This window comes from Balaenoptera borealis, assembly GCF_965194805.1.
Source record: "Balaenoptera borealis genome assembly, chromosome: 14".
NCBI lineage: Eukaryota > Metazoa > Chordata > Mammalia > Artiodactyla > Balaenopteridae > Balaenoptera > Balaenoptera borealis.
This window is the reverse complement of record NC_138875.1, coordinates 56,248,482-56,264,996: the sequence shown is the minus strand read 5'-3', so window position 1 is coordinate 56,264,996 and position 16,515 is coordinate 56,248,482. Positions and strand designations below refer to the sequence as shown.

The window sequence follows — 16,515 nt, the reverse complement described above, 5'->3', positions numbered from 1 at the left end:
TTTCTATTCTCTAAGTTGCATGGGTTTGGGACCAAATCTGGTCATTCAGAAACCTGAAAAAAGTATTGTTTTAAATACCCAGTAGTTCCATTTACCTGAGAATTTACTGCTAGAGCATCAATTATTTAAAATTTCATTCTAAGACTCTTTGATGAAAATTCTCGTAAAATAGATTACACACTTCAGTACCTACCTTTCATACTTCTTGGATGCAATATACTTAATCTCATTTACCTTTTTCTGTATGACTCAGAGCCACAAGTATCCACCTTATTTATTGCCCAGTGTTACAATACAGTGACGTCTTATGGGGTGAGGGGCTGTTTGTCCCTCTACTAAATAACGTCTTTGTGCCTGCTTTTTAGTTTTCTGCTTCCTCTCCTGCTGTCATTTTCCTGATGATAGTAGCTTCTTACTTTCCTCTCTTTTTTGGGTTTAATCTACTGAGAGAAACTGACCAACTAAGCTTGTTAGAATCATCTCAAGCTAAGTAGAGATTCCAAGTGACGGTCTATGGAATTCACCAGTGAGTGTTCAGGAATACTAGTGCGTGAACTTTGTCACATCAGCACTGGCTCTTAGAGACTTGTTTTCATTACTTCTTGGTCTTGGGCAAGATTCCAAATGAGTGAAGTGTTACGGTACAAAGGTTATCCATGTAATTGAGAGGAAAGCCAAGCTAATTATATTCTTCATATGCTTTCCGTTTTATGACTCCTTTGAAGAAAAGTCAAATCTTTCACTTTAGTAAAAATCAAGATTCTTAAGCTAAGCAATATCTTTTCTGCTGTCAACTTAAGTCATACCTCCAACATAATAAACAGCAGGCATATGGATGATTCACTTCCTTTTTTTTTTTTTTTTTTATAAATTTATTTATTTTTTTTAGCTGTGTTGGGTCTTCATTTCTGTGCGAGGGCTTTCTCTAGTTGCGGCAAGCGGGGGCCACTCTTCATCGCAGTGCGCGGGCCTCTCACTGTCGCGGCCTCTCTTGTTGCGGAGCACAGGCTCCAGACGCGCAGGCTCAGTAGCTGTGGCTTACGGGCCTAGTTGCTCCGCGGCATGTGGGATCTTCCCAGACCAGGGCTCGAACCCGTGTCCCCTGCATTAGCAGGCAGATTCTCAACCACTGCGCCACCAGGGAAGCCCTCACTTCCTTTTTAAAGAGATTACAAATAACCCAATGAATGACTAATATGAACAATCTGTCATGCCTCCAAAATAGATATTATGTAAATAGCAAGAAAGGTTTAGTCAACTTCATTACTTCTCCTTTCCTCTTTATAACAATACAGATATTCAGAAGATTTTCCATTTATACTCTCTGTGATTCAGTTATGCTAACTGTGTATTATAATACCATCTAAACCTCAGCATTCTTAGCTGTCAGTCTTTTCTTAAATAACTTGTTCGTTATTTGTTATACAACAATGTTATACATTAATCCTAATGTAAGGATTAGTCATGTGTTACTGGGAATAGAAATAAAACATGGTCTGTGACTTCCAATGGAGTAGACACAGCCCTTAAAAGTAATACATGGGGGACATTTCACTTAGGAAAAATTAAATCTTTAATTGACCTTTATTTCTGTTTATCTATATAGCCAAATGTGAAAATAACCCTTTATTTTTTAAAAAGTAATTTTTAAAAATCTCCTAGAATTAGTCTTCTCTAAGTTTTCTATGTGTTAAAAATCACTTTTTGGAGGTTTATAGTTGAAGCACACACTACTATCAATAAGGACACAAATTAGACCAACTGCCAGGCTTAGGATCCAACATCCTAATGTCACTCTTTAGGCACTCGTTTTGTTTTGCCCTTCGCCTGGGAGGAGTCTTGCAATTGTTTTTCCCCTGACAAGTTTTATTGAATGATGCAATCTAGAAGAGAAAATCTTTCATCACTTGGGAAGTATCTACTGAAAGGTTTTTTTTTATACTTTAAAAAAAATAAAGCTATACCTTTCTGAAATTAAATATATTTTTCCTAATGTATGGAAACAAACTAAGTGTAGACTGGTAATTGAATGAATGTCAATTTGAGAAGAGCATTTTACCTTTTAAATTGGATTTAGGCAGAGATGTGAACATTTTATATGCTATACACACTCTTTGAATTGCTATATTGAATGCAGATGTAATTTATTATAACCCTCAAAAAAACCCCTCAAAACATTAACTTATTGTTTTCTTTTAAAATCCAAAAACTAATCTTGAAACATTTGAATCTCTTGAAATTCATTTCCATAAAGTTCAATAACAATCATTTCTAGGTTTCTGTTGTTCTAATCTAGAATGGCATCTTTAGATTGATTTATGATTACCTGATCAGCAGAACTTGTTTCCATGGAGTTTTTCTTCATTCTTAAATGATTTACAAACTTTGAACATGTGAATATAGGCAATTCTTACTACCTCTACTTTCTCCCCTTCAATTTCCCTTTGGTTTCTTTATCTCTTATCTATCCTTTCTTGATGACTAGTTAGATATGGGTAATATTGAAGCAAAAGTCATGAATTAGGCCCTGATAAGGACCATTCAACTTTCCTTTCTCCCACGGCTGCCTTGTCCTTCTTATTATGGTCAACATACTCCAGTAACTGTCCCACTGGTCACGTCAACCAATTTTCTTCAGCCCTGAACAAACAGTACTGTCCATGGTGTTAGCACTACCTAAGAAACATGGTACATTCATTTAATTCTGTCACAACACAAACGTTGAATTGTAGCAGGATTGTCAGTTGCAGCGAGCAGTTGGGGCTTTTCACTTGCACCAGGCTCAAGGCCCTGCCTTAAGGCTACAGTAAAGGATCCCAAGGTAAGGAATTCTTATTTGATTGACTTCTACCAGGAACTATCAGTGCCTTGTTTTTGATCTTCTAGGAACCAAAGAGGTTGTTGTAAATGTGGATGACGATGGAGTCATTTCCTTGAACTTCGAATGTGATCAGATGGCTCCAAATTCTGAGTTCGTCTGGTCCAAAGATTATGTCCCCACGGAGGAGTCTCCACGATTAGAGGTTGAAAGCAAAGGCAACAAGTACGCACCGTTTCAATCCTAACTATGGGTCTCCTTTTCATGAAAGGAGGATGAAGTACGCTTTCCATTTCAAATAAGAGAATGAAATCACAAATATTTTATAACTGGAAATGTAAAAAGTGATAACCAGTATAAACCTTAAAAAATAACAATCCTTATAAAATACTTTTCACATTAGTCCATTTAAAGTATTTTCTCATATGTATCTCACTGTTGACTGAAAAAAAAATGCGCAACGTGAGAGTTATGACTTAAGTTTTATTCGGGGCAAAATGAGGACTATAGCCCAGGAGACAGCATCTCAGACAGCTCTGAGGAACTGCTCCGAAAAGGTAAGGGGGAAAGTCAGTACAGAAGGGATTTTGGTGAAGGGGGAAACGTGCAATCAAAGCACACGTTTTGGCAGAAGCTTGCTGTTAGTCACGAGGAGCCGATGTCTCCATCAATGATTTTAGTGCTTTTCTAGATATGAGAAGATACAAGAAATTGGGCTCATAAAATCTTCTCCTGAAAAATACCTAACTATCTGAAGGCCTGTTCTGCCAGTTTTTCCCAGAGCACAGAGTGCCTCAATCCTGATCTCCACCCTGAACTCCTTTCAGGGTGTGTTGAAGGTCAGCGACTGCAGTGGCTAATGACTTCATCCTTGTAGAAGCAGATGGCAAGCAGCAATTTTTAGTTGACATCATTTATGATGTAAGAAAAGCTTTAATTGGCATAAAAGTGAACTTCAAAGATGATTCTCATTATTCTACAGAATTTTGAAATCTTAAGTAATGGTGAGGATACTTATGGGAAGGGGTTAAGGAAGAACTTGCTGATTCAAGTTATGGTAAATTAAATGGATGGGGTATAATCTGTTCTGCTTTTTTCACCACTTGTGAGCGACACAATAGTGTACTGGAAAGAACGCTGTATGGGAAGCACAGGAGAGATGAGCTCTAGTCCCAGCTCTACCAGGAGCCGGCTGTGTGACCTGGGGCAGCTTTTAATTACATGGACCTTGGATTTCTTTTTCTGTAAAATAGAAGAGAGTGAAGGAGATTAATTTTATGATCTGTTACTTCCTTTCAGCCTCAAGATTTCTTTTATTTCACCTTACTTATCAAGCTTCATATCTTTATAGTGCCAACCAGATTGGATTATATTTGGTAAAGCAAAATATTCCTAAGTATTATTTCTATTACAAAAGCCCAATATAGCTCAAAAATAAAAGAAAGAAATAGTAATTTTGTTGGAAAACAGCAAGGAAATACTGAATATATTAATAACTAAAAGACGTTCTGCTGTAACTATGCTGTAAAGTCCTTGAAGTGAAACATAATTTTGGTCAAAGGAAAGACAATCAAACTATAAATTTTTTTTCCTTGACTAACCTATAAATGTTTGGGTGATCTTAGACCCTGACCAGCAATGTGACTCACCAAAGTTAGAAAACAAAGCGAACTAGACGACTGGCCCATTCATTCATTCCACAAGTATTTATTAGGCACATATTATGTGCCAGACAAGGTGTGGAGGCCGGAGGACACAACAGTGAACAAAACAGATCTCGTCCCAAAAGGCATTCAGTGGAGGTATATAGTTAATGAACTAGGCAATACCAATGCCATGTGATAAACTCCAAAACAGGAAGTGCAGGGTTGACATAAGAGAGGCATTGGGAGGTTCTGCCCTGTGAAGAAGAAAATTTTCAGGCTGCCCAGCAAGGGTTGATCAGCTAAAAATATCTTTATTTGGGATGTGCATCGATATGCATCATAGCTTGGGGATGGGAGATTTGTACCAGCTCCCCCTCCCGTCACCATCAGCCCATAGGAGGAGGTCAGGAAAGTCTTCCCAGAAGCAGCAAGAATGAGTGGGCTTTAGGTCAGCAAGGGGGACAGAACAAGTGCTCCACATGAAGGGAGCGGACATGCAAATGCCTAGAGACCGGGCAGGGTGCAGGTCCTCAGACCCCACACGGCCTCTCTTCTTATAAAATTATTCCGTTCTGAAGGACGAAAATGACCTTCAAAGACCTCGGGATGGAAGACTTGGGCATCTACTCCTGCGATGTAACAGACACTGATGGAATAGCGTCAAGCTACTTGATAGATGAGGAAGGTAAGTGAAAAATCGGTTCATTCACGAGTCTGCTTTGATTTCTCAGTGATTCTCCAGGATCAAGTGACTTTTGTTTTAGTAGTTCAAGCTCTAATTGTTTTCTTTTTCTCCCTACAGAATTGAAACGTTTACTTGCTCTCAGCCAAGAACACAAGTTCCCAAGTAAGTGTCCACAATACATTCACAGAGTTTAGCCATCCCACTACAAAATTCTGACAGGATCAAGAGAAGAGGCTCTTGAGAACATATAATGGAGCATATATTGGTAGCTGCAGATGCACTTTCCGAAGGGCTGCTTTTATCTTTGTCATTGTTCTCCAGAGATACAAAGAACACTAACATAGAAGATACATCCCATGCTCTGTTACATAGAGCACTATCGGGTTACATAGGTGTAACAGCTGACCAATTACATTCTTCACCTTTTGCCTACATATTTTGGAACTTTTTACACACACACACACACACACACACACACACACATATCTCCTAGATACATTAATTTGTATGTCTTTTAGGCGAACTGATCTCTTCCTAAGCAATTGAATGTTAGCATTTAATAGAAGAACCATACTTCTAAATAAAGACAGTACCTAACATTTTAAACTCCTGGAAAATAAGGTAAAGATGCCTTGATCAGAAAAAGAATCCCTATGAACTATCTACAAACACTTCAATGAAGCACCTTCTATTTAAAAGATTAAATTCCAGAGTTGACACCTAAGAGAAGAGAAAGAAGACTGAAACGGTACTCAGAAAGTTCCACTGGCCTGATAGGATCTCTTGCCCATTGGTACCCACTGGCCAAAGTAGTGAAGCATCCAGAAAGTTACACCTTAGAGTTTGAAAAAACAAAGAGTGATAGCATCACTCATTCTTTTAAATCAGGAATTTTTTTCATTCCTTAATCCCTAAAATATAACTTCTTCACTAATACAGGAGTTTCAGGAACCCAGGGAACTATACCCTGACCCCAAACTATACGCAAAACGTGTGTGTTTGTAGATGTGCATTTTTCTAGGGCGAGGATCTACAGCTTTCCTGAAATTCTCAGCAAAGCTGTGATTAAAAAACAAACACTGCTCTAAAACTAGTTGTCTGACCTCTCTCACATTCCCAAGGAATGCATGTTTGATGGTGAGGCTGGGTGTTGGTGACTATTGGCCTCAGCTGGAATGTTCTCAAAACCAGCTTTATTCAACAAAGCACAGTGGGGTGCCTGTGGAGTGTGAATGCAGAAAGCAGGCTTTCTGAATTCTAGGGGAGAACCGTTTGTTTCTCGTCTGTAAGCTTGTTCACCATCAAACTGGAAAAGTAACACCAAGAATAGTGTCTTAAAAGTTATTCTTTTTAAAGTTGTATGGAAGGCAGAGGTTTGGCCTGGACTGTCTTTGTTCTATGCTCTGTGAACCTGAGCACGTCATCCCAATTTCCCCATTGCCTGGTTTCTTTTCCCGGAATGGCTGTTGTAATTGTTCACAGCACCCACCACATAGAGGGGCTGTGAGAGACAATCAACAGGGCGTTGGTTAATCCTGAACTCTTCAGGGAAAATATAAATGTTAATTGAAACAGAAGAGTGACCTAGAAAAACCCACTTGCAGAAGAACTGTCTGCCAGCCACACTGATGTCCTCCCTTCATGTTCCCAGGACCATGAAGAGGGGAGTGGAGGAGAGGGTCACCGTGCCGAGCACAGCGGGAGCCTGTGAATGCTCGCACTGTCTACAACGTGAGACAGAAACAGCAGCACCTACTAATCTAATCTAGTTAGTCAGACAGTAAATATTGTCAAAGTGTCTAGGCAACAGCTGGTCCAAACAACATTTACATTTAGCTTCAAGGATGGAGATGAGAGAAGTTGGGGTGTTACTGTTGAATTGGAGGTGCCCAGCCTCCCTGAAGTTCAATAATCATATGGACTTGCCGATAGTAATTGCCTGCTGTCACTGTCATTTATGTTGAGATATTTTATTCTGCATGAGCATAAGCACTTCAGTTGTTGGTTCTAGGAGAGGGGGTAGCAGCAAACTCAGGTACCCTACTATTAGAGATCAGGTGTGGCATTTGGGTCGGCGCAGAGAGAACCCGAAAATGTGTTAAAAGCTCTGATGTGCAGGTATGACTCTCCCAACCGTAGGGAGCTCCCGTGAACCCGTTGAAGCAAGGTTTAAAGTATCACAGCTCCAGTACTTTTCTCTCCCCAACCACTGTTGGATCAGCCAGGTCATTACATGAATATTTTCAGAGATCTGATGATAGAGTCAAAGCAGCATATCCAATTTCTCAATTTATACCCACTTCCTCTTAGTATATGTTGACACATAAGCCATTTTCTTGAGATTTTGTAAGGTCTTAACTGGTCTCGTCTCTTACAGAGTATAATAAAGAGTGTGCTCTTCCTTTATCCCTTGGCACAGTAAATTCTCCTGTTTTAAGCTGTTTTCAAAAATATATTGAAAACCACTAAACATATGCCTCAAACCTACAAATGACAGATATTTTGCTGGAGCAAATTAACTGCCAGAGAAAAGAGCCTAAGGAAATTTAGGGCTGAGCAGAAGGAAAAAATAAAAATATATAAAGCTAAAAATAGAAAATAACCTAGTCTGTCTTGCCAGTAGTGATACTAAATTGCAGTGTAGAGAGGCAGTTTATTTGAATATATATGTGTGTGTGTGTATATATATATATATCAAAAACATACGTGTGTGTGTATATCTAAAATTCAAGGTATATGGGGGGATGGTGGGAGATATACTTCAGTATCAACAACATCCTGCAGGCCTCTCGCCTTTTGAGATGGACCACATTCTGTCTACGGAATGTGTATCTCTCTAAATAAATACACTTCTCACCTAAAGAAAAACAGAAACAACAACATCCTGCATAATATATCTTTTTATTTGTAGACATTGCTTATTATCCCACTTGTACATATTACACTCTATGAGTACAGACATACACAAGCATATATACATAAATTATATCTATCTGGTATGTCCTCTTATGTATAAATATAACATACAATTGGTGGTTGTAGGGTGTTGTTTAAACAACTGAAGGAAGAGTCACCAAAATATTAATTTATTATATGCTGTTTATAGGGTGCTTAAACAGAATGTCATCATACTCTACAATGACCTTAAAAGGGTCACTACTATGGTGATTTAATTTGAGAGATGAAGAAAGTGAGACACAGAGAGGTTAAGTAATTAGACCAGATGTGCACAGCTGGTACCTGGGCATAAGCCCAGGTGGTCTGACACTAGCCAGGACATGGGCTGTTTCTGTGTGTGCATCCTGGTGGCCAGTGCTCCCCAGACAATGGCCCCATTACTCAGAGAGGACCGTGAACATTAAGGGATCTGGAGGCTTCCAGGAGAGCGTGGGAGCGTGTCCCCTCCCCACCACCGCCACACTGAGCTTCTTAGTAACTGCATCACTCATGTATTAGATTCCCTAGAGTGAGATTTCCAGATGTTTCTGGAAGAGATCCTACTCTCTATTCCCCTCAAGACTTACTTGTAGCAAGCAGGAGCGTCCTGTAGGGAGAAAACTTAGCCTCTGCTCTCACCACCCTGGGGTCTGTTGCTGATCTGCTCTTACTGGAAAACCACTAGTGTTCTTCAGAGTGGACGGCCAGGACCATAAGAGCACAGAATAGAGGGAACAACCCTGGTCTCAGCTCTGCTACCCAGATATGTTACTAAGCTTTCCTAAGGCTGAGTTTTGTCATCAGTAAAATCAGGGGAGAAAGAAAACTCCTTTCTCGAGCAGCGGTCATTATTCACAGTGGCTCAATGTATTCTGGTACCATATTCACTCTCGGTGGCCCTGTGAGGCAGATAATATCCATGTTAGCAGGTGAGGAACACAAGGTTTCAGGGGTAGATAACTGTCCTTGATCAAGGTGTGGCCCTTTTCTGTCCACAGGGGACACCCTCAGTAGACGATGTCTGAGCCTCCTTTCAGCTCTGCGTGGAATGACTCTATAACTGAGTTTCACAATGAATATGGAATAGTGCAAAGGAAAGGCATCCCTTGAAGCTTGAAAAGGGTAGTTTTAGGATAAATACAAAAAAACATTAATGTACGTTTTGTACAAGTTTATACCAAGCTTATAATTAAAGCTTATAATTTAAAATGTAGCATAGCTAAAATTTTGAAATATATTTAAGAATAGTTGAGAGAAAGCAAAGGGTGATTTCCCCTAACAGAAGTGAAGGACTACAAAACTTTGAGAAACAACCATCTTGTTCCACAAAGGATGCCCAGGAGCCACCTCTGATACAGATCTGCTGGCTTGGAGGAGCCTTCGTAGAGAACATTTTCAAGTTACAAGAAATTTAGAAACTGGTTTTGAGAGATGTCAGCCAACCTTTTAAAAATTTCACTCATGTTCAAATGGCTTAAGCGATACAGGTGTAAATCAGAGGTATCACATGGTTCCTTACTTTCTATGTGAAGCAAGCCATGCTATATTTTTATATAGCTTCTTGATAATGACTTGCTTATTTGCACCTGAAAAATTTTGCTTGATCTAAGAACTTAAATGAACTGGTATACCATTGGGATGGATAGGGTTTAAATGACAAGCTGGTTCATCTTATATATGTAATCAAAATTAATTCTTAAGATTCATTTTTTAAAACATTTTTAAAAACCTCCAAAGTGAGTTAAATTGTTGAAAAAAATCAAATTGAACTCTTTTTCCAAATATTTTGAAGTAATTAAATCATAGAATGTTGGAGCAGGAAAATACCCTGGTCAATTAAGACATTCAGTTCAATTCCATCCATTTACAGATGAGTCAAGTGAGGCCCAGAGATGCGAAGTGAACTGCCTCACATCACAGTTTGTTAGTAGCTGACCTTGAACTACTGGGGCCAGCTCAAGACTCTTTTCATCATACTTTGTTATTGTCCCTAAGTAAAGCTAACCAAAGCCACGGTAGAGAGTCACAGAGGTTAGCTGAAGGACCCTGGGAGGTCAGTTCATCTTCCTCATTTTTATAGTTAAGACATCTGTGACAGTCAGGATTAGAACCCAGTTCTACTGTCCCTCAAAATCAAACTTTCTGTACAGTGCTCTCACTGAAAGAAGCAAGCTGCTACATCATCACTTCCATTGTTTTTCACTTGTTGGAAAAATCTGTATCAATACAAATGGTTACCAATATAACTACTACTCTTATTTTTATCTTTCATAGCTGTCCCAGTTAAATCAGAGTTGGCAGTTGAAATTTTGGAGAAAGGCCAGGTCCGGTTTTGGATGCAGGCTGAGAAGCTGTCTGGCAACGCCAAAGTCAACTACATATTTAATGACAAGGAAATTTTTGAAGGGCCGGTAGGTTTTACACTTTTTAGATTTCTAAACATATCATTGTAGAATGTGCTGGGAAACCTCTATTAGAATGCAGATAAGTTGTTACGAAAACCACTGGACGTGGGGTGAGGGGGTTTAAATCATTTCACATGTGAAAAGTGTGGAAGAAAATATAGATTGATTATATCATATTATCCAAAACTAGGATACTTTTGAGAATGAAAGAAGATGCTAATAATAATTTTTCCAGGATAACAGTCATCAACCAAAACTGTCTCAGGCAAATCAGGAAGTTGGTCACCTATGAAAAACACTGAAGGCAGAGGGGCCAGCGCCCTTGCCTGAACACAGATACTCACATCAGAGACTCCAGTGGCGTCTTGGTTTTTCATATGGAAGAATTGTTCTAATGACTCAGAAAAAAATGTAAAAAAAAAATCTCATTGCTTTTCTGATTAAAAATGCAATTCATCCTTATTGTAAAAAATTTAAAGACTCAGAAAAGACAAACCACAAATTGTTACAACTTTTTGATATACATATTAATATATACTTTTGGTCTTTTTCTATACTTCTTTGTGTGTATGTCAACTTGTATATTATTTACATAGGTGATTATGTATATCATATTTGCTATTTCTTTGCTTTTAATGTAAACATAGTTTCTATAGATAGAGTTACAACATCTGCACTTTATCTGTCCTCCCCAGACATCAGTAGAGCCAGCATCAGGCTTGTGCCTGGTGGTACTGAAGAACTTGGGTTTAGGGGTCCTGTCTCATACCTGTCTTCTCATGGGTGTAAATGGGAGACTAAAAAGATGGGGGAGAGGTGTGGTTTGTGGCCATGATTAACAACCTATTCCCCTTTCCTCAAAATGTGTTTTTTTAAATATTTGAGGATTCATTAGTTAGAGGGAGAATGAGTAACATGAATAGCAGAAGAATACGCAGTGTATTACTTTTCAGCTCATGTAGTACCTGTGCAGAGCAGGAACAAGGCACACATGGGTCCACTGTGGTCCCTCTCCTCCCTGTTCTCAAAATGCTCTCATCGACTGTGGTGATCACCATCTGGCCAGTGGAGAGGAAGGAAGAGCCTTGTTGGTATCACTGCCACCGCAGCCATTGAGGGAACCCTCGTGCCCATGTGTGTAGAGGCGCTCCCCTTCATGTGTTCACACACGCATGTGGCGCATGCGCACACACACACACATACACACACACACACACACACAGAACTTGAAGAGCAGTTTATTGTCATTGCAATTGGTTCTAATCATACTATTTCACTGGGTGGAAATTACTGTCTTAGGTCAGGTTCCCTAGGAGAGTCTGAAATAGAGTTTCTCCTTCAAGTGGTTTATGGGGGTTACTCTCAGGGGTAGGAGCGAGGGACACAAGCCAAGGTATGGGGCAAGCTAATCAAAAACGGGGTCTCTGTTGAAGACTGGCTCCCTGCCGGGGAAACTCCAGGGCATGAATTGCACCACAGAGTTGATCCCAGACCTGAGCCTTCATTCTGTGACATTTTATAGGAAAACTTCATTAGTTCAAATCTGTTATGGAATTGTGCTTGTAAGCCCAAGGACTAAGACTTATCTTTACACTGGAAAAAAAAAGTTGCTTAAGGAAGATGATAAAATAAGCACAGTCTAGCAGGGCAATTTCTGTTCATTAAGAGCAAATGGGCTTCCAATGCTTTAGAAGCATTTTTATCCACATATTAATTCAGCAGATGTTTATTAATTGGCTGCTATATTCCATGCATGTGCTACATGCCAGGGGTATAGCAATGATTGAGACAAACACTTCTCTCACGTTGCTTATAGCTGTTGCATTATTCAGTTAGTTGAAAATAATGTAATCTGGAAAGAAAAATGGGAATCTAAAAACAACTTTTCGATAACATTTTGTGATTTGGGGTAACAAAAGTTTATGTTTAAAAAACTAAATGTCAGACTTTTAGTAATCAGTTCTGGTCAACGTCATATATTCCACATAATAGTTTCCTTTTTCTGGGTACAAGACTTTGAAACTTTGCTCACTTAAAAAAATGTGAACAAGAAACTATTAAATTATGATACTTTGGAGTTTGTGTGTTTATTTTATATGGCTTATTGTCATCCTATCTATCTCACTTATTTCTCTCTTTTACTTTTCACATTGAAGAAATATAAGATGCATATTGACCAAAGCACTGGTATAATTGAAATGTTTATGGAAAAGCTGCAGTATGAGGATGAGGGCACGTATACTTTCCAGATTCAAGATGGAAGAGCGACTGGCCATTCTACTCTTGTTCTCATTGGAGATGGTAAGGGTTCTGTGAAACAGTATCTGGAAGATTTTGCTACTCCTTTCAATGCAAATACGCCATCGCACGAAAGTGACCATGTGGGAGGAAGTAAAAATTATTTCTTGATTAGATTCCAATGTTCAAAGTGCAATTTGCAATTAATACTTTCCATAGTATTTCATTTCATAGAATTGAAAGTTAATTTAAAAGGACACCAAAGTTATCACTGGCCCACAGGCAAGACTGCACTTAAATTATCTCATATATAAACAAGTATTTATAACTAAAATTCTCCAGTGAAGGATATTGCAATACAACCAAGACAGTATTATGTCTCAGAAACAAACTATGATACTATCTTATAATGTGCACCTACTTTAAATTACTTAAATGAAGAAGATAAATATGCAAGAGTAGAGTATGCCAAATCTAATGGATGATTATCCGTTAGAACTAGGTTGTATGGCAGCTGTCATAAGCCAGTGTGGAAATCACCAAGATTTAAAATGTGCTATTTGGGCTTCCCTGGTGGCACAGTGGTTGAGAGTCTGCCTGCTAATGCAGGGGACACGGGTTCGAGCCCCGGTCTGGGAAGATCCCACATGCCGCGGAGCAACTGGGCCCGTGAGCCACAACTACTGAGCCTGCGCGTCTGGAGCCTGTGCCCCGCAACGGGAGGGGCCGCGATAGTGAGAGGCCCACGCACCGCAGTGAAGAGTGGCCCCCGCTTGCCGCAACTAGAGAAAGCCCTCGCATGAAACGAAGACCCAACACAGCTAAAAATAAATAAATAAATAAAAATAAATTTTTTAAAAAATGTGGTATTTAAATAAAGCAACGGAAAGGCTGGCCAGTTCTCTACATTTGCAATAGCCAAAGCTATTTCACTATTTCCTGACTTCATGACCTTGAACAAGTTTCTTAACCTTTCTAAGCCTTTTTCTTCATCTATGAATACTGAAAACAAATAGGGTGGTCATGGTGTATGAGTGTTATAACAACGAATATAAATCACTTAGCACAGTGACTGGCATGTACATTTATACCACTCAACTCAATTTCATATTTCCTTGTTTTTCAATTTTCAGTTTATAAAAAGCTCCAGAAAGAAGCTGAACTCCAGCGTCAAGAATGGATCAGGAAACAAGGTAAACATAGGCAGTGAATAAAGAGAAATGCTTCAATTTCTTGAACAAAATATTCCAAGATTATTTCCATAACAAATTAAATGAATATTATTGCTTATGTTAATAATGCCCTGGTTAATAAAAATAATTGAAAAAATATTTATTATTAAATATGTATCCATTTAAAATATTTAAAAACTAAATCTTGAATTTTTAAAACTTCACTTTAGATGTAAATCACCTTAGAATTTAAGAATGAGCTTGGATTTTTGCATTCATGATTAATATTGCTGATTGCTGATATCATTAAAATTTTATAGGTCCACATTTCACTGAGTATTTGAGCTGGGAAGTGACTGGTGAATGTAATGTACTATTGAAATGCAAGGTAAGAAGTAGATAAATTTCTAATAATTTGATACAAGGGAAATAAAGATAAAATAGAATGTGAGAAGAAAAGGAAGATCAACTTTTTATCTCCTCCATTTAGACCAAAATGATAAGTGACGTGCCTTTACTGTTGAATGTTACTGTTGGTTGGTAAGAAATATTTAAAATAAAACAACATAAAAATATGGGAAGTCAAGATGATAGTTTTTATTCATTACTCACGCCCTAGTTAATAAGGACAGACTCTCCTTTTTTTTTTCATTAAGACCACTTTTTTAGAGCAGTTTTATGTTCACAGCAAAATTGAAGGGAAGGTACAGAGATTTCCCATATACCCCTGTCCCTATATACAAATTGCCTCGCTCATTATCAACATTCCCATCAAAGTGGTACATTTGTTACAATTGATGAACCTACATGGACACATCATTACCCAAAATCCATAGTTTACATTAGGGTGCACTCTTGGAGTTGTACATTCCATGAGTTTGGACAAACGTGTAAAAACATGTATCCATCCTTATAGTATCATGCAGAGTATTTTCACTGCCCTAAAAAGCCTCTGTGCTCTGCCTGCTCGTCCCTCACTAACCCCCCCGACCAGCTCTTTTTCAATTATTAATCTCAGAAGAATCTCACATCATCTTCGTCGCATTCTAAGTGGTAGATCTATTCCAGAATCATTCCAGCCACACTGTGTTTCTATGGAAGTTTGGCAATTTTTTTAATCTAAATTGTGTGACTGGCACAACAGTACCTTCGAGTCTTGGGCAGCTCTGCTGCTGGTTCTGAAAACCCTGTGCTCCCTTGAGGGGAGAGGTTTGGTAAAGAGTTTGCAGCTCACAACCAATTATGTTATTAGGCCTTTGAAACATTTAGGAAAAAAAAGTTCCACATCACATTCTAAATTATCACGTACCTTAGTGTATGGTGTTCAGCTGCGTGAGTCATCAAACGTTTTTGGATAAGAACTGCTGGATGAGGTTGGAGTGTGAAGGTTGTGATGGTGGACGGTGACTCCAAAGCAGATGCACAGATTTGGCGTTTCGCACGTAGTTGTCATTATAAAAGCCAGAACGCAAATACTCCTGTCTCTGCTGGATCTGATAAATTCAAAGAAACAGCGGTCTACCAGAAATGTATAGGAAAAATCAATGCTGGATTTTAGCCTCTCAGGAAATGGCAGAGCTTCTTGAAAAACACTTTCTCAGGCAGCAGCTAAAACCCGCACCGCCTCTCTCTCCTCCTGACTGTCCACGGCTGCGTGCCCCTACTTACTTTTTCCTCACACTACCCACCCCAGAAACCATCCCTTCCTCAGGGGCCCCCACATCCGTGCGTCCTTCTTTCTGTGCTTCCTATTGCACTAGGCTTCTGGGAGGTGAGCTCTGCAGCCCTATTCTGATGGTTTTCCTCAAGAGAATCAGCCCCTTACCCAGATCCTGACCAACCACGGGAGCCTAGAAGTAGGTTCTGAATATTCATTCATTATGTATTCATGACTTCGAATGGCCTTCTTCTTTCAGCTTCTCTGACACAATCCTTTTTCAAGGCCCAACTCAGTCGTCTCCTCTGTAAGGCCTCCCCCTTCTCAGTCTGGGTAAAATGAACCTTCCTCTGTCCTCCCACAGTACTTTGTTTCATTATTATAGCAATTTATGTACATTTAGCAATTTACATATTGCATTAGAGTTAATGGAGTATGTGCAGCCAAACATTCAGACTCTGAGACTACCATGGGCCCCACTTGGAACTAGTCTACTCAAAAGAATATGGACAAGAACCCCAGCTGGCCTACAAGGCCATGCTGGGCACTGCTGTCCTGCAGGAATCCACATCAGGAATCACTCCCTTCACTACCCACAGGTGACAGCTCAGGTGCAAGGAGACAAGGTCCACTTTGGGCAGGTGCAGGAAACGCCATGGCTTTAAAAAAAATCCCTCATGCCCCAAGGGGCCAATACTTCTTGTAACAACACCCCAAGCAGAGCTTCCAGGTTCCCCGCAGGGACCATGTCCGAATAACAAGAGTATATTCAGGGAAGCCCAAAGCCAAGGAGTCCATTTCTAGTCCCGCCCAGTCCAGTGGTAGCTTTCCCATCTGCGGGGCATGTTTATCATAAGCAATGTTGCCTAGTAACACAGTTACAACCCAGGAACCAGTTTACAGGATTATAAAGAACGTTTGTGTGTTCTGGTTTCACTGCAGTTACCAGTGTTGGTT

At 39.4% G+C, this 16,515-nt stretch overlaps 1 protein-coding gene across 1 annotated transcript in view; it reads left to right on the top strand.

Annotated features, from left to right (window-relative positions):
• MYOM1 (myomesin 1) overlaps positions 1-16,515 on the top strand; it is a 137,264-nt gene that overhangs the window by 106,244 nt on the left and 14,505 nt on the right. Inside the window, exons 22-28 of the mRNA XM_082353480.1 lie at positions 2,887-3,043; positions 5,043-5,149; positions 5,267-5,311; positions 10,361-10,497; positions 12,648-12,792; positions 13,863-13,922; positions 14,222-14,289. Coding sequence (XP_082209606.1) covers positions 2,887-3,043; positions 5,043-5,149; positions 5,267-5,311; positions 10,361-10,497; positions 12,648-12,792; positions 13,863-13,922; positions 14,222-14,289 — 719 coding nt within the window. The remainder of the gene's footprint in view (positions 1-2,886; positions 3,044-5,042; positions 5,150-5,266; positions 5,312-10,360; positions 10,498-12,647; positions 12,793-13,862; positions 13,923-14,221; positions 14,290-16,515) is intronic.